Source organism: Anolis sagrei, chromosome 1 (assembly GCF_037176765.1).
Source record: "Anolis sagrei isolate rAnoSag1 chromosome 1, rAnoSag1.mat, whole genome shotgun sequence".
NCBI classification, from domain to species: Eukaryota; Metazoa; Chordata; class Lepidosauria; order Squamata; family Dactyloidae; genus Anolis; species Anolis sagrei.
In genome coordinates this window covers 242,108,503-242,135,000 of record NC_090021.1, presented here as the reverse complement: position 1 = coordinate 242,135,000, position 26,498 = coordinate 242,108,503, and the positions used below count along the sequence as shown (strand labels likewise).

The window sequence follows — 26,498 nt, the reverse complement described above, 5'->3', positions numbered from 1 at the left end:
CCCTCCCAGGAGAGTTCAGCTTTCAATCACATGCCATCATTTCTGCTTGCCAGTCCGTATTATTGCTGCTGTGTAGAGGATACTAATACAGCAAATGAGCATTGTGGATTGAGAACAGATTTTTTTTTTTGCTGCTCCTTCAAAATGACATGAAGACAAAATGACACAAACTTGTAATTGTAAACTTCTAAGAATAGATTTTGCTTCTCCCATAAATTATTCAAAATCTAAGGCCATGGTTCAGTCTAAAGCTTAAGACTATAGACACACTTCTGGTGCAAAGCATTTGCCGTTTGTTGGAACCCTCTTAGAGACTTACACTACTATAAATCAACTAGGACTACACTTATGTAACAATTCTTGCAAAAGTTATAGAAGGAGGTATCTAGTACCTCCTGGCACACAGTTTTCCCTTGAGAGGCATAAGGACAGCTGGATGACACAAGGGTATAGCCTTGCCCCTTGACTTGAATACTCACTGATTGGTGAACTGCACCACTTGTGATGCTGTACAGCTCACAGTGACTGCTGCCTTGGATTTTTTATGATACGTATGTTGGCAAAACATTACAATATGTAACAAAAATTGAAAACAAATTCTGTTACTGATTTGGAAGTGTTATTCCTGTTTAATTGTGCAGGAGGCAGGACTTACTTTGAAAGTAGTTGTTATACTCCAGAAACTTTGTTTTTGTGGCTGCCACAAACTGTGTTGAATTGATTGAGACTCGATGAGATATTCACTGAAAAATTATAGCAACATGTACTGGAGTATGTCCCACGAAGACAAAGTTTTTTCAGTTTAATAATCTTTTTTCCATGTTTTTAATGATAAAACCAATTAGGAAATGACATTTATAACCCAGGAACAAAAATCATGTTACATAGTGTTATGCTCCACCAGGGTGCAATTAAATCTTGTTTTTGTTAACAGTTCATTGCCATGGACACATATTGGTCTTTTCTCTGAGGCTCTGTCCTGGAAGACAGTGAAATTAGATACAGCCAGCATAGGTGCATTGGATATGATGAAAAGACAAAATGCCAGAGATATTTTCTTGTGCCCTGACTTAAGAATTGAATTAGAGGGAACTCTTATATAACCTCCTTTAGCATTTGGAAGATTAAGATTTTATTGTCACTAGCCAGCTTTTGGGCTGCTTCAAAAAGAGTATAAAGTCTAGATCATGGGAAATCATGGTGCCTCTCTATTCTGTTTTGCTTAGACCTCACGTGGAATACTGTGCCCAGTTCGGAGCACCCCAATTCAAAAAGGATATTGACAAGCTAGAAAGTGAGGGTGACTAAAATGATCCAAGGTCTGGAGACTATACCCTATGTGGAGTGGTTTAAAGGACTGGGTATGCTTAGCCTGTAGAAGAGAAGGTTGGGAGGAGACATGATAGCCATGTATAAAAATGTGAAAGGATGTCATAAGGAGCACGGAACAGGCTTGATTTTTTGCTGCCCTGGAGACTAGGACCCAGAACAATGGGTTCATATTACAGGAAAGGAGATTTCACCTGAACATTAGAAATAACTTCCTGACTGTAAGAACTGCCCAGCAGTGGGACTCTGCCTTGAAGTGTGGTGGAAGCTCTTTCCTTGGAGGTGGTTAAACAGAGGCTGGATGTCCCTCTGTCAGGGATACTTTGATTGTGCTTTTCCTGCATGGGAAGGGGTTGGACTAGATGGCCCATGCGCCTTTTCCCAACATGATTTTATGAAAAGTTTAGTTCAGGTAATTCTTAAGCTGTGTTTTGTATGAAAAGCGTAGCAATAAAAGGTAAAGGTTTCCTCTTGATATTAAGTCTAGTTGAGTCCGACTTTGAGGGGTGGTGCTCATCTCCATTTCTAAGTCGAAGAGTCAGCATTATCCATAGCCAGCATGACTGCATAGAGTGCCATTACCTTCCTGCCTGAGTGGTACCTATTGATCTACTCACATTTGCATGTTTTTGAAGTGCTAGTTTAGCAGAAGCTGGGGTTAACAAAGGGAGCTCACCCTGCTCCGCAGATTAAAACTGCTGACCTTTCGGTCAGGAAGTTCCACAGCTCAGCACTTAACCTACTGCACCATCACAACCCTAAAAGATCTCATATGCAATAAGATCTCATAAATGATGCAATCAATCTATCTGTATACATTACAGAGCTGACTTTCTAGCATAAGCCCTATCTTCATCCTTTAACAAGGGAAATCCAGAGACAGAACTTCTTCAAAGGATGGCTCTTCATCTCCCACTTAATGATCTCTAGTAGAGAAAAGCCCACTATCCCTCTAGAACAGTGGTTTTCAACCTTTGGCTCCAGGTGTTTTGGATTTCAACTCCAGAAGTCCCAGCCGGTTTACCAGATGTTAGGAATTTTGGGAGTTGGTCGAAAACACATGGAGAACTATAGGTTGAGAACCATTGCTCTAGATCAGGGATTCTCAAGCCTTTTCAGCTGCAGAGCCCTTTTTGAAGCAAAGGTTTCTCATGGAGCTCCATGAAATATTTATATAATATATTATATATAATGTATATAAGGCATGGGCAAACTTTTTGACCAATATAAACTTAAATATTTCAGTAAAGGACTGCAGGAGCCATCCAGTCCCCCCATCTGCCATGCAGTAAAAGTGCAATCAAAGCACCCCCAACAGATGGCCACCCAGCCTTTGTAGTAGTAGTAGTAATAAACAGAAAAGGAGGAGGAGGAGGAGAGGAAGAAGAAGAAGAAGAAGAAGAAGAAGAAGAAGAAGAAGAAGAAGAAGAAGAAGAAGAGGAGGAGGAGGAGGAGGAGGAGGAGGAGGAGGAGGAAGAGGAAGAGAAACCCCAGGGGCCATCCACTCCAACACCCTTTTACCATGAAGGAAAAGCACAATCAAAGCACCCCAACAGATGGCCATCCAACAACAACAAAAATAAGAACAACTGAAACCCCAGGGGTCATCCAGTTCAACTCTCTTCTACTGTGCAGGTAAAGCACAATCAAAGCACCCTCTGAGCGGTGTGAGGGAACTAGGGTTTTGGAAGCAAGGAAGGTGAGGGGAAAAGGATCTAGGCAGCAAGGAGGGTAAAGAAAAAAGGCTATTGGTGGTCAGGGAAAAAGGCTTTTGATGGCAAGGGGGGCAGGTTGAAAAGGCTTTTGGTAGCTAGGAAGGGGGGAAAGCTTGAAAGGGGAGGGAAAGCTTGGAGGAGGAGGAGGAGCACATTTTGAGAATCACTGCTCTAGATCATTGGGTCTACTTTGAAGCTACTCATGATGTTAACAGGTTCTCTGCTGTTCAATATGGCAATACATTATTTTCCTGTAACTTAATATTATTCTATTTGTCTTTGTTCTCTAGAAAAGCAAACAATCTTTTGCCAATTTTGCCTCTTTCGACATATGGAACACCTCTCTAACTATTCCCTTTCCTGCTTTGCAGCCCTCTAGAATTTCCTTTGTCTTAAAAAAAACCTATGCAAATTGGTGTCAGAGAAACTACTGATACATCTAATGGACAAGTCAAATATTGTATTCTTCATCTATTATCCTATTCCAATCACCAGTCATGGCGTCCATGTCGACAGTGAAGGGATTTAATTCTGGGTTTTATTCTGAACTAAGGATCTCTTTTTACAGTGCTAATCCTATCTTGGGGATAAGGTCCAACACCATACACAACTCCTTTAAAGTTCAGACTGAAGCCAACATCAGATTCACGTCTGAGTTGACAGGAAGTTGTCAGAATAACTCAGTTCTAGAAGCCATGTAAAAAGCAAGAATGCAGACTGAAAATGAAATAAACACTGTTTATTTACAGGAAGGATTAAATCTGCAATCAGAAATGTTCTTTGTGCCTGAGAAATCTTGTAAAAATTACCATGTAAAGTGTAAGACAGAGCAGTTGATGACTGACATATAGTGAGAGATAATGGCTTGGTACCCAAGAGAGAACCAAAAATGGATGCTACGCAGATGCTGTTTACCATTTCTGAAGAACTGGAAACAATCACCCCAGTTTCAGCCACATAATTATCTTATATGTGCAGAAGTGACATTTTCCAGAACAGGGAAGAAGGAGTAATTTATTATTATTATTATTTATAGAAGCAGCCGCCCTATGTCACCTCTCTGTGCTCATCTGAGATAACAGAAATCATTACGAAAAGGTTGTCCCTGCCGCTTGTACATAACTCTGCATCAAACAAAGTGACAACCTCCACCAACAATGAGGTGGCTTTCCACTGAGTGCATCCTACTCGTGTATTGGAATCCAATTGCTCAATGGCCAGTACTGCTGGTGGCAACCAGCAGGAGGGTTTCAGCTGACATTTGCTTAAATGCTAAGCGAGCCTTTCAATACATTTGGGGGTTCATGACACATATTTTCCTTCCTGTTTTCTCCTCTGGTCTCCTTACCTTGAAAGAGAAACAGTTTGTTCTTCTGCCCCCCTCCCTTTGTCCCTCCGTCCCCAGACTGTTCTGCCCTTGGAAAGTCTTTTACATGGCTTTGTTAAAACATATAAGATGCTCCTTTTCTGCCGACTGCAATATTCCTCAAGGCGACAGTTGGGGATTGAAACCACAGCATGCTCTTTCCTTTGGTGTTGTCAGAGAACAGTACTGCTCTTGCCAAGGCTCTGAAGGGCTGCATTTAAATGGCACTTTCCACAACTATTTTGGCTAATCCAAGGCTTACTAGAGCTTTTAAAAATGTTTATGAAGGAAAAGCTAATGCGCTGAATGGAAGACTGAGCAAACCGCTGTTTTCATGTCACAAGACCTTCCCCACTGGCATGTTTCATTACTTTCTTTTTTCATTAATTGCTGGAGGGTGGAAAATCAATTCCATTTTTTTTCTCTCTCAAGAGACTTAAGTGCTTTAATTTTTCACCATCTTTTCCTGATTTAAATAACTTCTCCAGTTATGTTACTTTAATCCTGTGATTTGTACTTGTGGAGGATCTTCCAACTGAGAATCTCAAAGTGATTTACAAGCCAAGAAACATGATTTAATAAAGATTGATAAGGCGGAGAAGTTGTGCACAATTTTGAGGGTCAGGCAGACACATTCAGCCCTTCCAAACAATTTTCCGAACTACAAGAAACTCTCTATGGACTTTTTGAACAATTAATGTTGTTGTTATGATATGAAATCTAACATTTTAGTAATCTGTTATTGGTAATTAGTAAGATTAATTAGATGGATTTGGAATGGTAAATTAATATTTGTGCCCCCCCCCTTTGGGGTGAGAACCCTTATTGTGTTTTAGTTTGTATTTAGTGTTTTAATATTGTGTTTTAGTTGTAATATATCCCCCCCCCCCTTTTATGTATATTACTATGACTGTGAATTCATTGTTTGTGTTACAAATTAAATAATTTTTTTGAAGTATTCCTCCCATCAGAGATTTTTTAATACCGGAACATCATTTCTTGGAATATTTTCCATTTTTTCCATCCCTGGTTCTTATGTGTGTGTATGTTTAGTCTCACAAAGCAAAAAGACACTAATGTTACGCAAAGATGGGAATTTTATGCAAATTATATTTTGCAAAAATTTCAAAACTATCATAGCAGTAGAGGAATGGGGAATTGCCATCTCAGGGCCTTTTACACACACCTCAATCTTGGGAGGAACTGGGATATGTTATCACAGTTTCCCCTGAGATTGAGTCCCCACACCCATTCCAAACCACAGGTTGAGCCAGGAGGGAATTGAGCCAGCCCTCTGCCCCTCATTTACCCCAGAAATTTAAGTGGGGGGGGGGTGGCTGCATGCTCAGGCCCCTCCAGCAAAAACTCATGGCACATGAAAATGGTGCACCAGGAGGTTGGGGGGGGGGGGGGGAGTGAGCATGCAGCCAAGCCCCTCAAGTTTTTTGAGGTAAATGGGGGATAGGAGGGGAGGGATGGGGGTGCTATCCTGCTCCTTTGGGCTCTTGGATTGCAGTGGGGATTGACCCTTGGGATCATAGAAACAGTCCCAGGAGTCAATCCCCACCGGGCCCACACCTGGAAAGATCCAGACCTTACATCAAGGTCCAGATCTTTCCAGATGTCAAATTAATCTGGAGTAAACTGGAAAATCCCAATTTACTCCAGATTAATTAAGGTTTACCTGAGACATCATTTGGACATCTCAGATAAACCTGTGAGAGTTCCCATGTTTTAGGCCTGTCTGGAAGGGCTCTCACTATCCTAAAATGACTAGTCATCACCACATCATTGGTAATGGTGAAATGTCTTGACCTATCCAGTAACCCTTTTCAACCTTTACAATGTTATAAATTGTGATCTTGCAGATGTTGGCAATTCCTATTGATGCTGGTGGCATCACTGCAATAGTCATAAATGCCCTCAAGCGCCATTCCACAAAGTCAGGCAGATGCATCACTCAAAGGAGTGCTAGTGAGTCAGATGCTGAAGGGGAAGTCCATTCTCACCAGTGAACTGCAGTATGACAAGCCATTGCTATAGGAACCCACAGGAGTTCTTGTTGCTGCTCATCACACTACAGCTGACAGACAAGGAGGGGACCAGATGTGGCAACTTTGATGCTTCCTTTACCAGTGCTATAGAAGTCTCTTAGTTGGTGTGGCTGCTGGCTTCTAAAGTGAATTTTAGCGAATTGGATCAGGAGACAGATAGTTCCTATATCATTCTACCTATATCTGTCATGGATCGCCACTTTTATTTGAAGGATTATTCACATCAGCCATTTTCCCCAGTCTACACTAATGTTTTTGTCTTAGTTATTGCACATTTTTCAAAATATATCCTTTTTTTTTGTTCATACTGTTGTACTTTATTTCAAATGAATGCCTCTTCAACAAATGATTTTTCCACTTTTGTGCCTATTTTTAATGCATATACTTTTTGTACATACAGTATTTGCCAACTCCTATTGCTAGGCCTAACTAGAGAACAGCCATTGGATGAATGGAATTTGCCTATGCAGTGACTAAATATTCATCTTTTGATTAAATGTCTCAGCACTAATTGAGACTAGCCAACAGGATTTCCACCACCATTTCAAACTTAAGCATTTTTGTGAACTTATCTTCAAATCTAGACATTGCTTGTATGTTTTCATTTGCAATCTGTGGCTCATAGTTCAAAAATGTAGGTATTCCATTTTATATTTAGATTCAGAAAGCCAAATTTCACACATTCAAAATTAACTGAGAACTGAAATATTTACTTGCAATTCCTAGCACTGACTGAAATGAAAGACTGGGCTATTATCCAATTCTATGATTCTAACATACGCTCTTGTATTGTTTGAGACAGCAGTCTACCACTACTTTACAGGATACAGTGTAATTTCAAATGGAACTGAGTTCAGCAGGGCTTACTCCCAGGTAAGTGGATACATGATTGCTACCAATGGTATTTGCTATGAAAATATCTATATATTTGTAATTCAGTATAGGTAATGCAACTATTACATTATTTGGTATTTTGCAATACCGTTTGAAGTTGAACGTATTAGTTCAGTTTCAAATATCTTTGAGGTGATTCCCTGTGCCAGCTGGCCAAGGCATCTCTCTTGTAACCAAACAGATATCAACAGGTCACATGGTCGGGGGGGGGGGGAAGAGAAGGTCTGTAGCCCTTTTTATATCTTCTCGGAAACAATAGAGTAAAGGAACATACACCAGAACATACATACAGGAAACAGTAAGCAACAAGATCATAGACAAACAGATTGCTAGAGAAAGCTTGATGAAGTTTGTCTTTTTGAACACTATCTCACCAGAAATGTTCACTGGAAGAAGTGGAAATGTTAGGCAGCTGCTTCCTGGTTGACAAAGGAACAGATCTCTGTCACTCATAGTGGCTGCTGCCTGGTAAGTGAGAAAAGGGGGAGTCAGCCTGGGTGACGCTACTTAGTTAAGTAATGACGACAGTGATACAGAACTGCAGCAAAAAAAGCTTTATTTTTATACAGATTTTATACCATCCCCCTAAAGAAAGTTTTAAGGACACTCACAGACTGAAACTTGTCAGATTGTTTAGCAATTAAAGACCACATTTTATTGAGATGCATCTTCTTTTTATTCATGGATTCCATTGAATGCTTCCAAATTTCTTTCTTTTCTCTTTATTTTCTGATGAAATAAAAGTCTATGATAGACAAGGAAGACAAATAAATTCTTCAGTTTCTCCAGTGCCTCATTTTCTTCATAGCTCTTGTAGCCTTTTTTTCTGCGGACATCTCCATCTGTACCAGCATAGTTCTGAGTTGAACGTAAGTTGAACAGGATCGAATAATGTGATGTTGCAGCATGGAAAGCAAATAATATTTTCGCCACCATGAACAGAACCACCATTTCGAAGTTTAGGGAAGTAATAGTCCTACTATTTTTTCTGCTAATCCGCCTTCATCTGAAAAACTACTTTCAGGTTCTGGGCACCTCATTTGATGTGGGCATCTCATGTGATGGAGGCCTTTGGAGCCAAGGCACCTAGGAGACTTTTCTTACATAATTATTCCTCATGCAACACAGACAATAATCTAAACCAGCTCTGCCATGTGGCCACGCCCTTTCTGAACTTGCAAGACGGTTGCAATCACCTTGTTGTCATTATATTTTATTGCCAATTGCCAAGTGTAAAGATGATGATTGTTATGTGCTGGCCTTTATACAGTTGCAAAACAGGAACATTCATTTTGTGCTCTGTTTTGCGTATGTAAAACTGTTAAACAGTTAGCTTACTGTCAACACATACTGTTGGCTTAAATACATAGTGACACTTCAAAAATGTTCTTGGAATGAATAAAAAATATGCTGTCTGATTCAATACACCCTCCTAATCATTCCTGTTCATTTGTTGCATCTCTCTTCTCTCCCCTTGCTTCACCCACCCCATGACTGGTTCATCCTCAGATATTAATTTATTGCACTAGGCTATGAAAATTGGTTTTTATGTTAGCTGTTTTGCGCTATGGGATTTGACTATCTAATTTTGGAAGCATAGGCATGAGTATATAACATATAGAAAGATGTGAAAGAAACTACAGAGATAAAACATAACATTGTGCAAGGCACCATTGAGATCCCAAACACCTGAGAAACTGATTTTAACAACAATAGCAGTTGTGATGTTAGAAGTTGCTGTGTGCAGTAGTACTAGTGGTAGTAGCAGTAATGTAAATGGAGGCATATCAGCCTCAAGAAAAGGAGATAAGCATAGATCAATCTGGCAACCACAAGCTATTTTAACCAGGATGTCAATCTTCTACAGCATTCCATTTCAATAGATGTATTGATGTCTCTTCAGAATGCTTTGCCTTCATGTAGGCTTTTTACAACTTCAGTCCTCAAAACTGCTTAAGAATATGCACAGATATTCTATAATGGCTACAAAGTTACACATGCTTAGAATATTTTTTTTAACATTCCAACCTGGAGAAGATCTCACCCAACTACAGCATGAAATACAGTTGAGAATCCCAAACATAACAAATCCATATACCGAGTCAAGTACAATTCTAACAATATCAATACTCATCATAACACAGATGGATGCCATCCTGCCACATGAATTAAATCCTGTGGGATAAATCAGATAGTAAAGAGGCACTATGAAGACTAAGTGGAGATACCCTCCTATCTTCACTTAACAGGTAGTTAGCAGTTAGTGGCTTTGTTGTAAAGACTTTCAGCAGCATTGATTTTGCAATGAGAGTGTGGGACATCCAAATTGCTAAGACCATCCTTTATATCAGCTACTCTATTGGAGAATTTGGGAGTTCCCAATGAACACTTTACCTACCGAGTCTAATTTATTTGTCACAAAACTTAATGTAATAGTTAGCATATAGTTTTTAGCTGTCCACACAGGTAGAGAACATATTTAGTGGTGGTGGGCTAGATAGCATATATAGATGTCCAGGACAGTGATGGCAAACAGTTAGATGATGGAACTGTCCAGGACAACCCTCACATGACAAGCAGTAACTCTTTGAGCTTGTAAACTTCTCTCAGTATCATGTAACCATTGGCCAAAAACATTATGCAAGGAGCCACTGAATACATCCATGTAGAATAACTAAGGCACTTACTGTAGGCCAACATGAGCTGAAGTTATCTAGAAGATCACAGTAACAGTTTTCTAGACTGACTTTTTAGTTTTATGGTGTGGGATTTGTGACTGGCGTGGATATGCTATTGAGGAATCTTACCCTCTCTAAGTGATGCAACAAATACAGGAAGATGTAAGAAAGGAAGAGTCAACAAGATTCAGTAAATTCTAGGTGTCATGACCACTGGCTGAGAATTCAAAGCCTGGCAGGTGTGCTACAGCGGTTTATAAACCACTAAAGGGGGGGGGGGTTGCTGTGTGAGGGACCTAAATCAAGAGGCCAGTTCTTGAGATGCACTGGACAGCAGTGAGCAAAAGAGAACGTAACCATATTCCACAAATACAGTAGTTTGATACCAGCTTAGTTGCCAAGACTATGGACTTTCTATGGAATCCTGGCTTTTGTTATTTTGTATTTAAAATTCTTTGCTAGAGAGCTCTAGTTCATTCTTTTGCACAGTATTGCTACAGAGAGCACTAAGTCTATCACCAAACTACAAAACCTAGGATTCCACTGAATAGAAACAAGACAAGACAACCAGTGTCAATCTGCAATAATTGTAGAAACATCCAGATGCAAGTTCCCAGGAATAGTTCATAGGAGGGAATATTTTTCAATAGAGAACTGTGTACCATGGCTGGTCATGGCTTTAAAAAATCTAGTTACTTGTTTATTTCTGTTATTTATATACCCCTCCCCCAAAATAAGGTGTTATTTTTTGGTTGCTTAAAGAATAAAGATCCCAAAGAACACATTAAAGTACCTAATTTAAAGTACAAATGAAAGTGAAAAACAGATGAAAACAAATGGAGAAAACGGCAATATTGACACAGTCAAATTCTAAAATACTACAAGAAAGACTCGTTGCATTGTTCCAAAAAGACATGAAAGTAGGTACTATGCATGCCAATCTCAAGAAGGTGTTACACAACCAGGTTACACAACTAGGTGCCATCACTAAAAAGGTATTTTTCACCCATAGCTATCTGTCATACGACACTTTGTAAAAATATTCAAAGAACAAACAGATGAAAACCTTCAGATGTAGATCTGCACATGTAGGAAAAGAGGACCCTCAATCTTCTGCATAATTTTACATACCTATAAATAGGGATTTATAGTGATTGTTAGTAGGTATTCCCAAAGGAATGTTTCTGAGCAATGAATCTGGGTAGTGTGAAAGAGTATTTTTGACACATGGCAGTCTACACTAAACAAAAATTTAATTATAAAACCAAACAGTTGAAGGATCATTTATTTAAGAGTTGGTGAATGTTTTAGGAATTACAAAAGTATGAGCATGGGTGTATGAGCATATAGGTGTCTAGCACAATCTACGTATCTGTTAGTTCTAATATCATTATAACATAACTTTGATAAGGGACTGCCATTTTGTTTAGGAGAGTGCTATTACCACTTAAGGCTGAGATCTTATCTGATGGGTAGAGGCAGGGGCGGCCCGTCCATTACTCGAAGTAAGCGGTGGCGGAATACTTTTTTTGCCAGGGGGCGCTGTTCTGTCCTTAGGCCACGCCTCCTCCTGCAGGCCCCATGCGCCCTCCACAGCCTTCTAATGGAGAAGCGCAGGCCCCGCCCATTAGGCGAGAGGGAAGTCCTCCCTCCCTCCACGTGCTGCCAGGAGGGAGGGAGGCAGCCAGCCAGCCAGGCTCTTTCGCTTTCCCTTTCCTTCCCTGCAGCTGAGCCTGGACCCCTCTCAGGGCAGCAAGGAGGCCTGGTCAAAAGGTACTGCAAATGTCATCTTCTGTACATGCCTCCCCCAAACCCCTCTAGTATTTGGTAATGGAAGTCCTATATGCCAAGCTTGGTTCAATTCTATTGTTGGTGGAGCTCAGAATGTTCTTTGGTGCTTGGTAAACTGCAATTCCCAAATGTCAGGGTCTATTTTTCCCAACCCCCTCTCCAGTATTTTCTGTTAGTCATGAAAGTCCTGTATGCCAAGTTTGGTTCAGTTCTATTATTGGTGGAGTTCAGAATGCTCTTTGGTGCTTGGTGAAGCATTCTCACCTGATGTTTCACCCACATCTATGGCAGGCATCCTCAAGAGGCTGTGAGGTCTGTTTGTAACTAGGCAAGTGGGGTTTGTATATCTGTGGAATGTCCAGGGTGGGAAAAAGAACTCATGTCTGCTTGAGGTAAGTGTGAATGTTGCAATTGGTCATCTTGATGAGTATTTAATGGCCTTGCAGCTTCGAAGCCGAGCTAGTTGCTGCCCAGGAATCCTTTGTTGGGAGCGGTTAACTGGCCCTGATTGCTTCATGTCAGGAATTCCCCCCCTTTTTTAGTGTTGCTCTTTATTTATTGTTCTGATTTTAGAGGGTTATTTTAGAGGGTACTGGTAGCCAGATTTTGTTCCTCTGAGGTTGCCTGCCATAGATGTGGGGAAAATGTCAGGAGAGAATGCTTCTGGAACATGGCCATACAGCCCAGAAAACTCACAGCAACTCAGTGATTCTGGCCATGAAAGCCTTCCACAACACATTATTATGTTTATTTATACCCTGCTTTTTCTCTCCCCAAGAAGACTCAAGTTGGCTTAGATTAAAAACATTTCAGTACAGTTTAAAATCCACAAATATGCAAACATTAAAATGGAATTAAATATCATTGGTATTTTAAAAATTCAGTTAAAATCCATAAAAAACATATCCAAAACTAAAAACTGCAGCAGACCCTGACTTGATCTTTAAAACCTTTTAAAGCCTGCATTAGATTACCAAATGTAATGTCCCTTTATACACACTGCTTTATATTAATTTCCCCAGTATTCCTTTATCTGATTTGTCATCAACACACTTAATGGACTGCAAAAATATGATCCTGTGTGATTCCTTTCCATTGCTGGCCGAATAGTTTAAATTTGGATAATATTTTGACTTTGATATTTTAGCAATTACATTTTGCAGCAGTGTCTTTTGGGTTGCTAACTCTTGTCCTTCCACTTATCCTTCCATCAGTTCCAGGGCTCAATCTCAACTCCTGTTGGACGAGACACTATGGAGCTCTATATTTATATTTCCACAGTACAGAGTGGCAAAATCAAAGACTGCTTTGGGATTTTTTTTTAAAAAAATGTTTTCAAACCATGGATGGTTGAAGCAGTGGTTGCAGAACACCAACTGTGTAACACTGTCACTGTACGAGTAAAGCAACAACAAAATGCTCCCCTGCCCTTAGGTGTATAATTTAATTAAAACATGACACAAAGGCAAAGGGATGCCAGTGTGGGAAGGGATGAAGGGCCTGTCCAGACAGGCCCTATATCCCAGGATGTGATTGCAGGTTTTCTGTTTATCCTGGATTATCTGGCAGAGTGGACTCATATGATCCAGTTTAAAGCTGAAAACCTGGGATTTATTTATTTATTTGTCATGTCAGAACAACCAGTCAAATTATGTTACATTTCTAACAGAACAAAGCAAAACAAGCAGATTACAAAATTTGTGAGTATGGTAGTTGATTAAATGTCCTTTGATCAGTATCTGGCCACTTGGAGTGCTTCTGGTGTTGCCGCAAGAAGGTCCTCCCTTGTGCATGTGGCAGGGCTCAGGGTTCATTGCAGCAGGTGGTCAGTGGTTTGCTCCTCTCCACACTCGCACGTCGAGGATTCCCCTTTGTGGCCCCATTTCTGAAGGTTGGCTCTGCATCTCGTGGTGTCCGAGCGCAGTCTGTTCAGCGCCTTCCAAGTCGCCCAGTCCTCTGTGTGCCCAGGGGGTAGTCTCTCATCTGGTATCAGCCATGGGCTGAGGTGCTGGGTTTGAGGCTGCCACTTTTGGACTCTCGCTTGCTGAGGTGTTCCAGCGAGTGTCTCTGTAGATCTTAGAAAACTATTTCTAGATTTAAGTCGTTGACGTGCTGGCTGATACCCAAACAGGGGATGAGCTGGAGATGTCTCTGCCTTGGTCCTTTCACTATTGGCCGCCACTTCCCGGCGGATGTCAGGTGGCGCAATACCGGCTAGGCAGTATAATTTTTCCAGTGGTGTAGGGTGTAAACACCCTGTGATAATGCGGCATAGGGCCTGTCTGGAAGGGCTCCATGGCTTCACATGCCACCTGTTTCTCCAAGGCCAAAGCAGTGGCAGTTGGATGGAAGGAGGGCTCTTCATCTGCTTCTGGGTCAAGCACATGCAAGAGCAAACTTCAGCCCTCCAGGTGTTTCGGACTTCAACTCCCACAATACCTAACAGCCGGTCTAGCACTTTGTAATGTAATACAGGTTGAGTATCCCTGATCCAAAGTGCTTTGAATTAGAAGTGTGTAAATCACTTTGAGTCCTCCTGAGGGTGAGAAAAGCGGTATACAAATACTGTAAATAAATAAATAAAATGTTTGGGATCATGGGATAGCTGTTTACATACACAATGACACATTTCAAAGATAGCACCCAAGATGAAACACAAAAGAGGCATGCACGAGGCCTCTTTTCCCACGTGCCCAGCAATGCCGCTGCGCATCCCTCTCTTGGCATTAGGAAATGTGCGCCCTGCATCGCCCTCCTTCTCCATGCACTTCCTAACGCTGGGAGAAGGATGCACACTGGCGTTGTTGTCTTCCTTGGCCTGCAAGGAGGAGGAGGAGAGGAGGACAACGTGCGCACTTGTGAGGGAAGGATGGAGGGAGAGCATGCTCCCTGCATGAGGGCTCTTTTTCCGTGCGCCTGGTAATGCCGGCGCGTGTCCCTCTCCCGGAGTTGCAAAGCGTGTGGGGGAAGAGAATGCAAAGCGCATACCCAGGAGCCGATGGAGCACAGGGCCTCTTCTCCTGTGTGAAGAGGGGCAGCATTGCAAGTGCCTCTCCAGGCAGCTGTGCCATCACCCCTCTCAGGGCGGCAAGGAGGTTTCTTCATGAATGGAAGTGACTGAAGGTACTGCAAATCTAAATTATTGTACATGTTTCCCCAAAACCCCTCCAGTATCAGAGTCTATTTTCCCCAAATCCCTTCAGTATTTTGTGTTGGAACTACATCAACACTGACAAAGAAACAACAAGAAATACTATTTATTTATTACAAGCATTAAGAAATTACATATATTAGAAACCAACTTTCTTATTACTTTCTTTTTAAGATCACTAGACTGGATCACAGCAACGCGTGGCAGGGGATGGCTAGTGTGTGTGTGTGTGTATGTATGGCTGGCATGGGCCAACTTCAGCCCTCCATGTGTTTTGGACTTCAATTCCCACAATTCCAAACAGCCAGTAGGAAGTCCTAAATACCTGGAGGGCCAAAATTTGTCCATGCCCCCATAGATAGATAGATAGATAGATAGATAGATAGATAGATAGTGATTGGTTTTGGGGGGGGGGGGGCAAAATACTGTTTGCTTACCATTGAAAATTACCTAGGGCCGCCTCTGGGTAGAGGATAAACTTTCATACTTACCTGAAGGTCTGAGAGGTCATGATTGCCAGCTAGGCAATTGTATGAAACAACTATCCTGGTGTACTCCTGTCACCAATCAATGGCTGTTTCACTAAGATGGAGAAGAGAAAATGGTGACCTGGGTACAATTGGGCTGCCAGTGTACTACTTGAGAAAAACTCATAGTGTAAAGAGGAAATGAATACATTCTTTTGCAAATTCATGTTTAAAAATCATTATATTAGTATAGCCCTGACTATGATAATCTATGCCTCTAATCAAGTTCTGGCTTCCATTTTTTTACAAAGCCATAAATCTTTGAGCATCTCTGTTGAAAAGGGGTGACATGGAGGTCTCTCATTCATAGGATCGCCATGAGTTGAAGTCAACTTGACAACAGCTAACAAGAACAAAAATCAAGAGGGAGAATTTCTAGAAAATGCATTATATCCATCCATGTCACTTTTGGTGTATTTAGGTAACACTAGGGCATAGATCATGCGATGTGCGGGGCTTGATGAATGCAAAGCTGGGGTAAAAATTGCTGGAAGAAACATTAACAACCTCAGATATGCAGATGACACCACTCTGATGGCCGAAAGCGAGGAGGAGCTGAGGAGCCTTCTAATCAAGGTGAAAGAAGAAAGCGCAAAAGCTGGGTTGCAGCTAAACATAAAAAAAAAACCAAGATTATGGCAACAAGAATGATTGACAACTGGGAAATAAAGGGAGAAAACGTGGAGGCTGTGACAGACTTTGTATTTCTAGGTGCAAAGATTACTGCAGATGCAGACTGTGGCCAGGAAATCAGAAGACGCTTACTTCTTGGGAGGAGAGCAATGTCCAGACTCGATAAAATAATAAAGAGTAGAGACATCAGACTGGCAACAAAGATCCACCTAGTCAAAGCCATGGTCTTCCCTGTAGTAACCTACGGATGTGAGAGCTGGACCTTAGGGAAGGCTGAGCGAAGGAAGATCGATGCTTTTGAGCTGTGGTGCTGGAGGAAAGTGCTGAGAGTGCCTTGGACTGCGAGAAGATCCAACAGTCCATCCTCCAGGAAATAAAGCCCGACTGCTCATTGGAGGGAAGGATACTAGAGACAAAGTTGAAGTACTTTGGCCACATCATGAGGAGACAGCAAAGCCTAGAGAAGACAATTATGCTGGGGAAAGTGGAAGGCAAAAGGAAGAGGGGCCGACCAAGGGCAAGATGGATGGATGGCATCCTTGAGGTGACTGGACTGACCTTGAAGGAGCTGGGGGTGGTGACGGCCGACAGCGAGCTCTGGCGTGGACTGGTCCACGAGGTCACGAAGAGTCGGAGATGACTGAACGAATGAACAACAAAGGGCATAGATATGTTCTTTATTCTTTCCTAGCCTCTAACATGATGAACATTTCACAGAATTGTGATTCTTTATAGGTATTGCGTATGAACTGTAGGAAATCCCAAAGCCAGATTTGTTTTAGTCAGTTGATCATTTTGTAATAATGTACAATGTTATCAATTGGGGGGGGGGGGGGGGCAAACAAGATGACTCAGAACATTCCTAAAATGAGGCTGATTCTATTCATCAATTTCTGCCCAATCTATCATTTTTGTAATCCAGAAATCTTGAGTGGGAATTTCTTCTGGTTTCTGGTAATCATAAATAATGGAAGGTTCTTCTCCTCTTGTCTGGCACATTTAGTCTTTAGTATCCTCGTTCTTGAGGATCTTAGGAATCCTTGTTCTTGAGATAGTGGATGATCAACCTGTTCTTCTTTGTCATAAGGAGTGACGTATTGCTGTTATTGAACGTCTTCCTTATCCAGGATCTATTGAGGTTGCCATCTCTTCTTGCCTTCTTGGATGTTCTCTCTTTTTTTTATGAATGTAGTTCTTTTCTTGATTTATCATAAAAATCTTGGGCCTTCATGACTGATGTTAACTAATATCTTTGTCCTTTGTAAGACACCATCACTCCTTCTGGGTTTTCCCCTCTGAATCTGGAGCATTTGATTTTGCATTTATCTGTCAGGAAAAAGTATTTTTTTTATTGTCTGAGGTGGAAGTTCTCTTAATACTTAATACTCTTTGGTATAAGCTTGCAAAATTTGGTCTCATGCGTTCTTTCTTGTAAACAACACAATCATATCTCTTGGAAGTTTATTCCTTATTGCATGTAGGAATTGGACACAAAAGGTCCTGACTATTTGAATCTCGACTACTTGCTCCGGTCTACCAAGGATTCCAGCTCTAACTTCAGTTAATCGGTTCCTGTACAGATTCCAGTATTTCTCTCAATGTCAGAGTATTCTCTTTGCGAAAACTCTAATCTGTGAAATTGAATTGAGTCTCTTTAGAAATCCATTTGGATCTTCTTTTGAGCCTCTTCAATTATTTTTATGTTATGTTTTTGCTGTTTCTTGTGTCTGCCATCTGTTGTATATCTTCCTTCATCTCTTGTTGACCTTTATTTAAATGTTCTCCAGCCTGTGTAATTCTCTTGTCAATCCTGACCTCCATATTTTTCATTCCATCTGTAATGGTTCTTAATTGGGTTAAGATTTCCCTTATTGGATCTTCTTCTTGTGGAAGAGATCCTCTCCTGGAAGTTTCTTTCTGGTCTTTTTGATCTTTGAATCTTGGTCTTGTTGACACTGTCATTTCTGTAGTCGAGCCAGCTTTTTTTTTAAAAAAAAAACAAACCCCAAAACAACCATGTCTAATTTCTGAAGATTTATTGTAGTGTCTCCTTTGGCCACTTTCACTTTTAGTACACTGTTGCTTACAGCCCTTTTAGCTGTTTCCCTGTTTTCTGAGTGTATTTCAAGCTATATTTTAAGCTCTATGGTTTTATCTCTATGGTTAATCTCTAAGGTTCATCTCTATTATTACTTCCTGTCTTATTTCCTTTTTGGAATCAATTGAGAAGTTCCAAGTAGTTCCATGTTGGGCATGATTTGGTTGTGTGTTCCTGCATGGCAGACCAGAGCCATAGCGGCCCTGTTGATAACAGAGTGACTTGGAAGTATCTCTTTCACAGAGTTGAACTGATAACAGTTAACAATAACAATAAAACCCGGACAGTTTTCATATTTTGCAGTAAGGTTATGAATTTAGAAATAGGCTGAGATGAAGCGAAAAGGCCCAAGGATGGAGGTATTTGTGGAGGATATTAGGTTGGTAAAGGAAGAATGCAACACTCTGATGCTATTTGGCATCGATATATATACATATATACATATACATACACACACACACACACACATATGTAGTGTCTATTCTTTCCTCAAGTAATATTTTATTGGACTGCCAACCCTCTCAATTTTACTTTTGAGACCACAAACTGAATCCAATAAATATGCATCAACAGCACATAATACATTCACTTCCTGGTTTCTATTCTATTTGTACAAGAAACTTCCGTTGACCTTTCTAACTTTAAAATCATCCTTCTTGAGTTTATCATTTCCAGTTCGTAGGTGCTAAAAAGCACTACCAGACTTCTCTGTATAAATCATTAGAATGGGCAACACCTGAACAAATAAGCCTACTGGGGAATGATATATTATATTGCAAAAGAAAATAAATCTGGCCTTTACTTTTTGCCTTTGGGAAAGCATTCATAATAGAAATATAAATACAATGTTAAAACTGGAAGAGCAGAATAAGTTATTATTGACATGTTATTTACGGAGTCAACTCTCTGCAAACAATGCACCTATGAATTCTTATAACTCTGGAAATGTTACGCTTACGCCTGACCTTCAAGCCTGGCGGAAGGATGGTTGGAAACTTGTGAGATGTGACACCTTTGGGAGGGAGAGATAGGTGCTCTTGAAATTGCATGGATTTTCAGCCAGGATTTTCTTTGGTAAAATGATCTTAGATATGAGAGTCATGTGACTTCCAGATGTTGTTGAACTGCAATTCCCAGCATTCTTCATCACTGGCTAGGGGTTGCTCGTACTGCCATTCAACAACATCTCCTACTCTAGACCTGGTGCATATGATGAAATACCAAAGTTTTTACCTGCAAATGTGTGCAATAGCTCCAATCAAAGAGGGTTGGGATTACCTTGTGCAGTGAACATTTAATCACCAAATACTTTATAATGTAATAAGACAGGTTGAAAATATTGCTCTTTGGATTGGTGCAGGTCTGCAAACCATCAGCTTACAAATTTCAAGGGAAGGGAAGGGAAGAGGGACAGGGAGGGCTGGAAAGGAAGGGGCTGTATCCTATGGGCAGAAATATGATACCAGTCGCAGCTCATTAGAAACATTAATTTGACAGTACTGAGAACAGTACTAAAACAGATTATTCATTGTACTTGGGAGATGCTGTTTTCTTAATCTTTTTCTTTTATCTTCCTTATAACAGCAGAAAAAAATGGTATTCAGAGTATGAATTTTCAGAGTAGTAGTAGCAGTTGTAGTTGTTGTTGTGTGCCCTTGTAGTTTCTGACTTATGGCTACACCAAGGCATTCCATAATAGGATTTTCTAGCACTGCAAGTGTGTAACTTGCCCAAGGTCACCCAGTAGGTTTCCATGGTCATGTGGGAGATTAAAATCTGGTCTCCAGGGTTCACTCAACCCTGGAGTGAACACCATGCTGTCTCTCTTTGGAAAGTTATTTCTGAGAAGACGTTTTTCATATGCAGTATTTCAGAACACCTCACCAAATATATGATCTATATCAGTGGCTGATAACCTTATGTTCCCAGTTCTGGTTGGGCTTGAATTCTAAAAAGTCTCAGACAATATGACTGTGGGTAAGGAATCTGGGAGTTGCAATCCAAGGGTTGACAATCTGCAATTGGAAGAGGACAGACAATAGAGGAAAAAGATTGTGTGGAAGAGAATAAACAAAGGACATTGATGAAATGGAAGGGGAAAGACATGCCTTATTTCAGTTAGGCATATTTAGGCATTCACATCATGAGGAGCAAATGAAGTTGTGAAGGAAAATTATGTAAAGTGAATGAGAGTCAACTGCGAATTGCACATTTGCAATTCAGCTTGGAAAAAAAAAACAAGAATTAGAATACAATGTTTGTACCTTCTTGTGCTGTAAAAAAACACAGATATGAGGGGATCTTTACCCAAATGAGTTACACTCTATAATAGATCAGATAATCAGGCATCAGGGAAAATAAAGCCATTCAAAGGAGAGTTGCGTGAAAACAGATGTAGGGGCTTGTAATGAAGAAGTCCAGGAAAAGGAGACAACGAGGCAAGAGAAGACTATCATATTCTAATTTCTGCAGATCAGAGGGCATGAGAAGGAAGACAATGAAGAAGAACACTGGGTGGAGAAGAACTTTATAAAAGTGAAAAGTAGAATATAGCAATGACAGCAAGCAAAATTATGTAGTACTGATGGAGTATTACATAGTTTCAGATGTTGTCAGACTACAGCTACCAACAATTGGTACCAATGCTACATAGGGCTCAGAGTAGCAATCCAATAATATCTGGAAAGTCAAAGGTGACTCTTGCTTTAAGGAGAAGGACTGTTGTTATGATTTTAAATTATTTTATTGAGTATTCCTTGGGGTTAGAATTATTCATAAGTGTCAAAAACTCAAAATTCAAGATTTCAAGAAACTGATGGACCATAACATAAACATTTGCTTGGCCCAACTGGTGACACATACATTGTTGTGACATATACCTCCCAAATGTGCTGGCATCGACAATTATTTAAATTTAGAAAAACTCATTAGATCAAAGGCGGCATGGAGAGCTGTAGTATAAAGTCCCTGGCCTGATTCCTAGGATTTCTGGCTAATTGATTTCAAGGAAAAGAGACCAATCTGTGACCCAGAAGGGCTGCTACAATTGACAATATCTGACAAGTTAGAACATTGATCTTTTTCAGTGAAATAGCTATCACTTTATTTCAGGAAAAATTAAAATAACTCCAGAAAATTATCTAAATTCAAATACAAATGAAAAGAAACTAATACAAATGGAATAAAGTGGGAATTTTTAGAAGGATCAATCAGAGTTTTTCATACTTCTTGGCATGACATGCTATTCTTGTAAAGTTAAAAAGTCAGGTCTAAAGAACATACCAATACATGAAAAATCTATTTTCTGAAAACATTTCCTAGGCTGACTTGACTAATATAGGTAATCCACCCTGTCTCCTACCACAAATCTGCATGATCTCTTCGATTCTCTGGAGAGGCCCTTTTTTCACCCCTTCCTCTATCACAGGCTTGACTTTTGGGAACAAGAGAGAGGGCCTTCTCTGCTCTGTCCCCCCCCCCCCATTTTTGTAACTCACTCCCTGGGGAGATCAGGCAAGCCCCTACCCTAGCTGCTTTCAAGAAAGATCTAAAAACTTGGCTCTTCTGATGTGCCTTCGGAGAGTGACCACTCAACTCATTTGTTTCCACCTACAGTTGTCCTTCCCCTGTCCCCTATAAAGGCCAAACTCCACTGCTCCTCTTTCTCAGACTCCTCTCTCATAAATGCACTTTTCATTCCTATCTCACCCAGAGTCTTAACCTTTTAACATTTTATCTCACACATCTGTCCCACCCTTTGTGTTTGATTTTATTATGCCATTTTATATTGTCTATTTTATTTTATTTGTTATTTTATATATTTTGTTATGATGTTTTTCTTTGCTATTTTGTATCTAATTATGTTGTATTATTTTGGGCTTGGCCTCATGTCAGCCGCCCCGAGTCCCCTTTGGAGAGATGGTGGCGGGTTAAAAATAAAGATGATGATGATGATTATTGTTGTTGTTGTTGTTGTTGTTGTCTGGAGTATTCTGGATGCTGTAAGTTTCCCAAACCCCATGTTTTATTCTTGTTACTTGCTAGTGCTGAAGCATCATAGTAATTCACATAGAAATGACCTACTTTGTAATAAATGTATGAGTGTCTTAAAATAAGGTCCCCATGAAGGGGAGGGAAGAAGCCAAATCAACCATAGATGATATATCTGTTACTCAACAATGCTCACTTTTCTTACTGGTGAGATATTTTTATTTTTGTACTCCGTGTGCCTACAGTGTACAAGGCCCATGTGTGTTACCAAAGTTTGGGAAGAAGTCTGTTTTCTTGCTTTGTTTTGAACATTAGAAATTATCACCATCTATATGGAGGCAAACCTTTACAATTTTTTCCACCTGAGAAATGTCAATTGGCAATATGTCAATTCTCTTTTCATGTAGACTAAATTATCACATTCATTTTATTGAGGATAAGGGAGGGTTGGGGGAAGGGCAAATGCTCTGTTTATCTTTCCAAAATGCCAAAGAAAAAGCCATAATCATTTCTCTATTTTATATAAAAGACTTCACATAAGAAACCTAATCACGAGAGCTTCCTTTTTTTTCCTGCTGGAGATATACAAAAATCTGTATATATGTTCAGTAGGCAGGAGTTCACTGAGAATAAAATACGAGGGTTTGTAGTATGAAGTCCCTGGCCTGTTTCCTATAACTTCTGGCTAATGGATTTCAAGGAAGAGAGAACATACAAGACCACTGTAAAAGATACTGCTTCCCTGATCCAGTTCACTCAAAAATATACTTCTCTTAATATTTCTTTTTTCAAAATTTGGAAAAACAAATGATAGCCATCTGTCAAGAGTGCTTGGATGTTCCTGCAGGGCAGGGGGTTGGACTAGATGGCCCGTGGTCTCTTCCAGTTCTATGATTCTATGATATGACTTTGTGATTAATTTAAATGATGCTTGTAATGCCACCCAATCTTCTACTGATCCATACTCTTCTGCAGAGGTCAGGGTGAAGCAATGTGGCTTCATGCTTTATTCTCACTGCATTACTCCCCACCAACTCTGATTCAGATAAAAACATTACAACAGTCCTCATCCTTTTGTCTTTCTAAGCATAGCAAGTGTGGTGCTAGAGGGTTTCTTTTTTTTTAAAAAAAACCCCAATATTGTACACTGTTCATATCTTTTCATTAATCTGCCTTCTATTATGCATAAGCATCTCTCATGTGGGGTTACAATTCATTCATAACCAAGTACAGCATATGAGTAATTTAAAATGGTCACTGAAAATGTAAATCATTTTTCATGGCAACACTGCATTTATATAACTTACCTCTGTTAGATCATTTTGGCATAAGCTTCATGTTTTGCCATAGATATAAGTTTTAAACCATGCTTCATTCTAACATATACCAAGGCAGTAAAAGCTTTGCCAATTTAACAAATTGAAATAATTAAAGAATCAGCATTGTATAGTATGTACATTACTCGGTGTGGATGGGTAAAATCTTGGGTAAATAATTGCTATTTAGCTTAAACTATCTCACTGGTTAAGATATGAAACAAAAACACCACCAGGAGCTACTTGAGAATAAGAGTTGGTCTGTTTATCTGTCTGTCTAGCTATGAATGAAATACAAGCATTGTTATCTCCTTACAACATGAGACAAGTTAGTGAGACAGAATATGGGCAAGGTGCTCCTGCTGGTTCAAGTGACTCACCTTTTATTTAGCCTGATTATTATTTGTTCGCACACACACATGCACCCCCCCCCAATAATATTAATAATAAAGACATCAATAAATCAGTAATAAAAATAAGGGAGGCAACACGGAAGACAGGAGCTCAAGTCTTGACAAAAAGGGCACATATTTTTGTCTATTTGTTGGACTTAAAAGGGAAAGGGAAGAAACAATCTAATAATGTTCCTTTATTAAAGGATACAAGATTTTAAAAAATGTTGTGACAAAGAGCTACTTAGGCAGCTCTGTCTAAATACTGTTTCTGCTATCTAGATAGGGCTGTAGGGGGAAAAGCAGAGAGTGAAAGCACCTATTGTTGGTTGTGTCCTCAAAGCCGACTTGTTGGGGGAATATCAATAGCAATAATATCAGATGTTAGCCATTGTCAGCCTGACTAGAGTATATATCAACAATCTCCAGTTTCATATTTCTGATTGAATGTCTGCATTGTCCACTTTGGAGTTTAGATGGAAAAATATATGCCCTTACTAATGGACATCTTAATGTGATTATTATCTGCCTTTTAGAGCATGAGCTTTCATCAGCCTTTCCTGATTAGCTTTCATTGTTATTTAAATAGTAATTGTGTTGCTAATATATCTGACCTTGGATCACAAAAGAAGTAGAGACAAACACAAACAGAGAACCCATGTAGAAAAGTAGTTATGTATTCTGAGTGCACTTTACCTGAAAGGGGGTATCTTGAGAAAACATGATATGCATGCCAAGACAAAGATTTCCTGATTTATTTAAGAGAGAAGGAGCATACTGATTTGCTAAAGGAGAGAAAAAGGAGGGGTCTTTTGACATACCTTGTCGGTGTAGACGAAGAAGAGAATCACCACGGTGAGCTCCAGCACAAATATAATTAACAGCATGATAAAAAACTGTCAAGAGAAGAGGGACGGGAGAGAAAAGCCCAGAATCATCAAAAGTCTGTTTCATCTTCCCAATGTTGCACAACGGTTGGCTCTTCTACTAGGAAGTATACCTTTGCATTGATGATATCACTTCCCATGTAGATGGAGGCTCACGTGAATTGATTTTCCTTCATACAAGAAAATTCCACACATATCATAAAATAACGGGGAAATTACAAAGCTAGAACCCATACTATTAGATTTGATTTTCTATGCAAAGGAAATGTTTCTGAATGAGTATGTAATAAGGAGCCCCACATGTAATTTGATACAATATACAGGCAGTCCCTGAGTTACAAACATTCAATGTACAAACAACTCACTGCTACAAACGGGGGTGAGACAACAGGAAGTGAGAGAAATCTACCCCTAGGAAGCAACATTCACTCTTGAAAGAGTTATCATGGGGAAACTAAAGCTTTATCACCAATCCTTGTTTCCACAAAAAGCCATTTTTTTCAAAATAGACAAAGATAGAAAGTGAGGTGAAATTTTCTTAACAGGGGCACACGCAGCAAAGCAAACAGCACGGGCGTGATATTCCTTCCCTATTCTATCCAAAGCTTCTATTTCTCTCTCTCTCTCTCTCTCTCTCTCTCTATCTATCTATCTATCTATCTATGAACTTACACTTAAAAATGAACCTGTTCCAACTTGAGAACAAACCTACAGAACCTATTTTGTTCATCACTTGGGGAGGAGCTGTAGTGCAATTGACCTTAGGAGGAAACACACAAAAGTCTTCATGGTACAAACAATATTTATCATGACTCCAACTTAGGGAATGTACACCTGGAAAGAGGCCAAAGAATTCAGGAAGAGAACCAAAGCACCAAATGTGGAAATTACTTTTACCTACAATAGCTAAGATACATCTAGAATATTCAGATAAGCAATGCTGGATGATACCAAATAACTTTCTGTTCCAGTATTCTATTTTTACAGCAGATGCCTATGAGAAAGGTTTTGATACTAGAAATGATATGCAGGTTACCATGACTAGTAGCTAATTCGAGGTCTTATCTTCCCAAAATTTGACCCCTTTGAAAGCCACCCAATCTGGTTGATATCAATACGACTTTCAGCAACAAACATCATAGCTGAACTATGCATTATACTTTCTTTGATATGTCTTAACTCTCCCACCACCAAAGCTCATTTGTTAATCCTGCATTCTAAAATTATAGGAGAAGTTTGAAACAGTTCTCTGATCCATTTTCTCAATGGTATGTATTGTGTGTCTTCCTTTGCTGAGAAGCTAAAAAGCCTAAAATCCTGTAATCTTTTTTCCTATAAGAATTGTTCTCCTCCAGGATCATTTTACCCCCTGATCATTTGTTCTTTTTTCCACCTTTTCTACCAGTAGACTGTATTCTGTGAATAGAGGTGATCAGAGCTATATACAACAGACCTGCACAATGCTTTCCTGGTGTTCTGGACTTCAGCTCTCAGAATTCCTGACCATTGGATGAGTTGGTTAGGACTTCTGATAGTTGGCGATACAAACACCTGGTGGGTCACAGGTTGTGCAGGCCTGAGTATTCTGGGCATGGTTGCATTGCAGAATTGTATGAGGATAACTGAGTACCTTCAAGTCATTTCTGACTAATGGCAACCCTATCACTGGGTTTTCTG

General features: G+C 40.0%; 1 protein-coding gene across 6 annotated transcripts in view; it reads right to left on the bottom strand.

Annotated features, from left to right (window-relative positions):
• Positions 1 to 26,498, bottom strand: part of TSPAN4 (tetraspanin 4) — a 753,539-nt gene that overhangs the window by 49,280 nt on the left and 677,761 nt on the right. For all 6 annotated transcript variants that reach the window (XM_060769140.2, XM_067462592.1, XM_060769125.2 and 3 more), the window contains one exon: positions 24,756 to 24,830. In XM_060769140.2, coding sequence (XP_060625123.2) covers positions 24,756 to 24,830 — 75 coding nt within the window. The remainder of the gene's footprint in view (positions 1 to 24,755; positions 24,831 to 26,498) is intronic.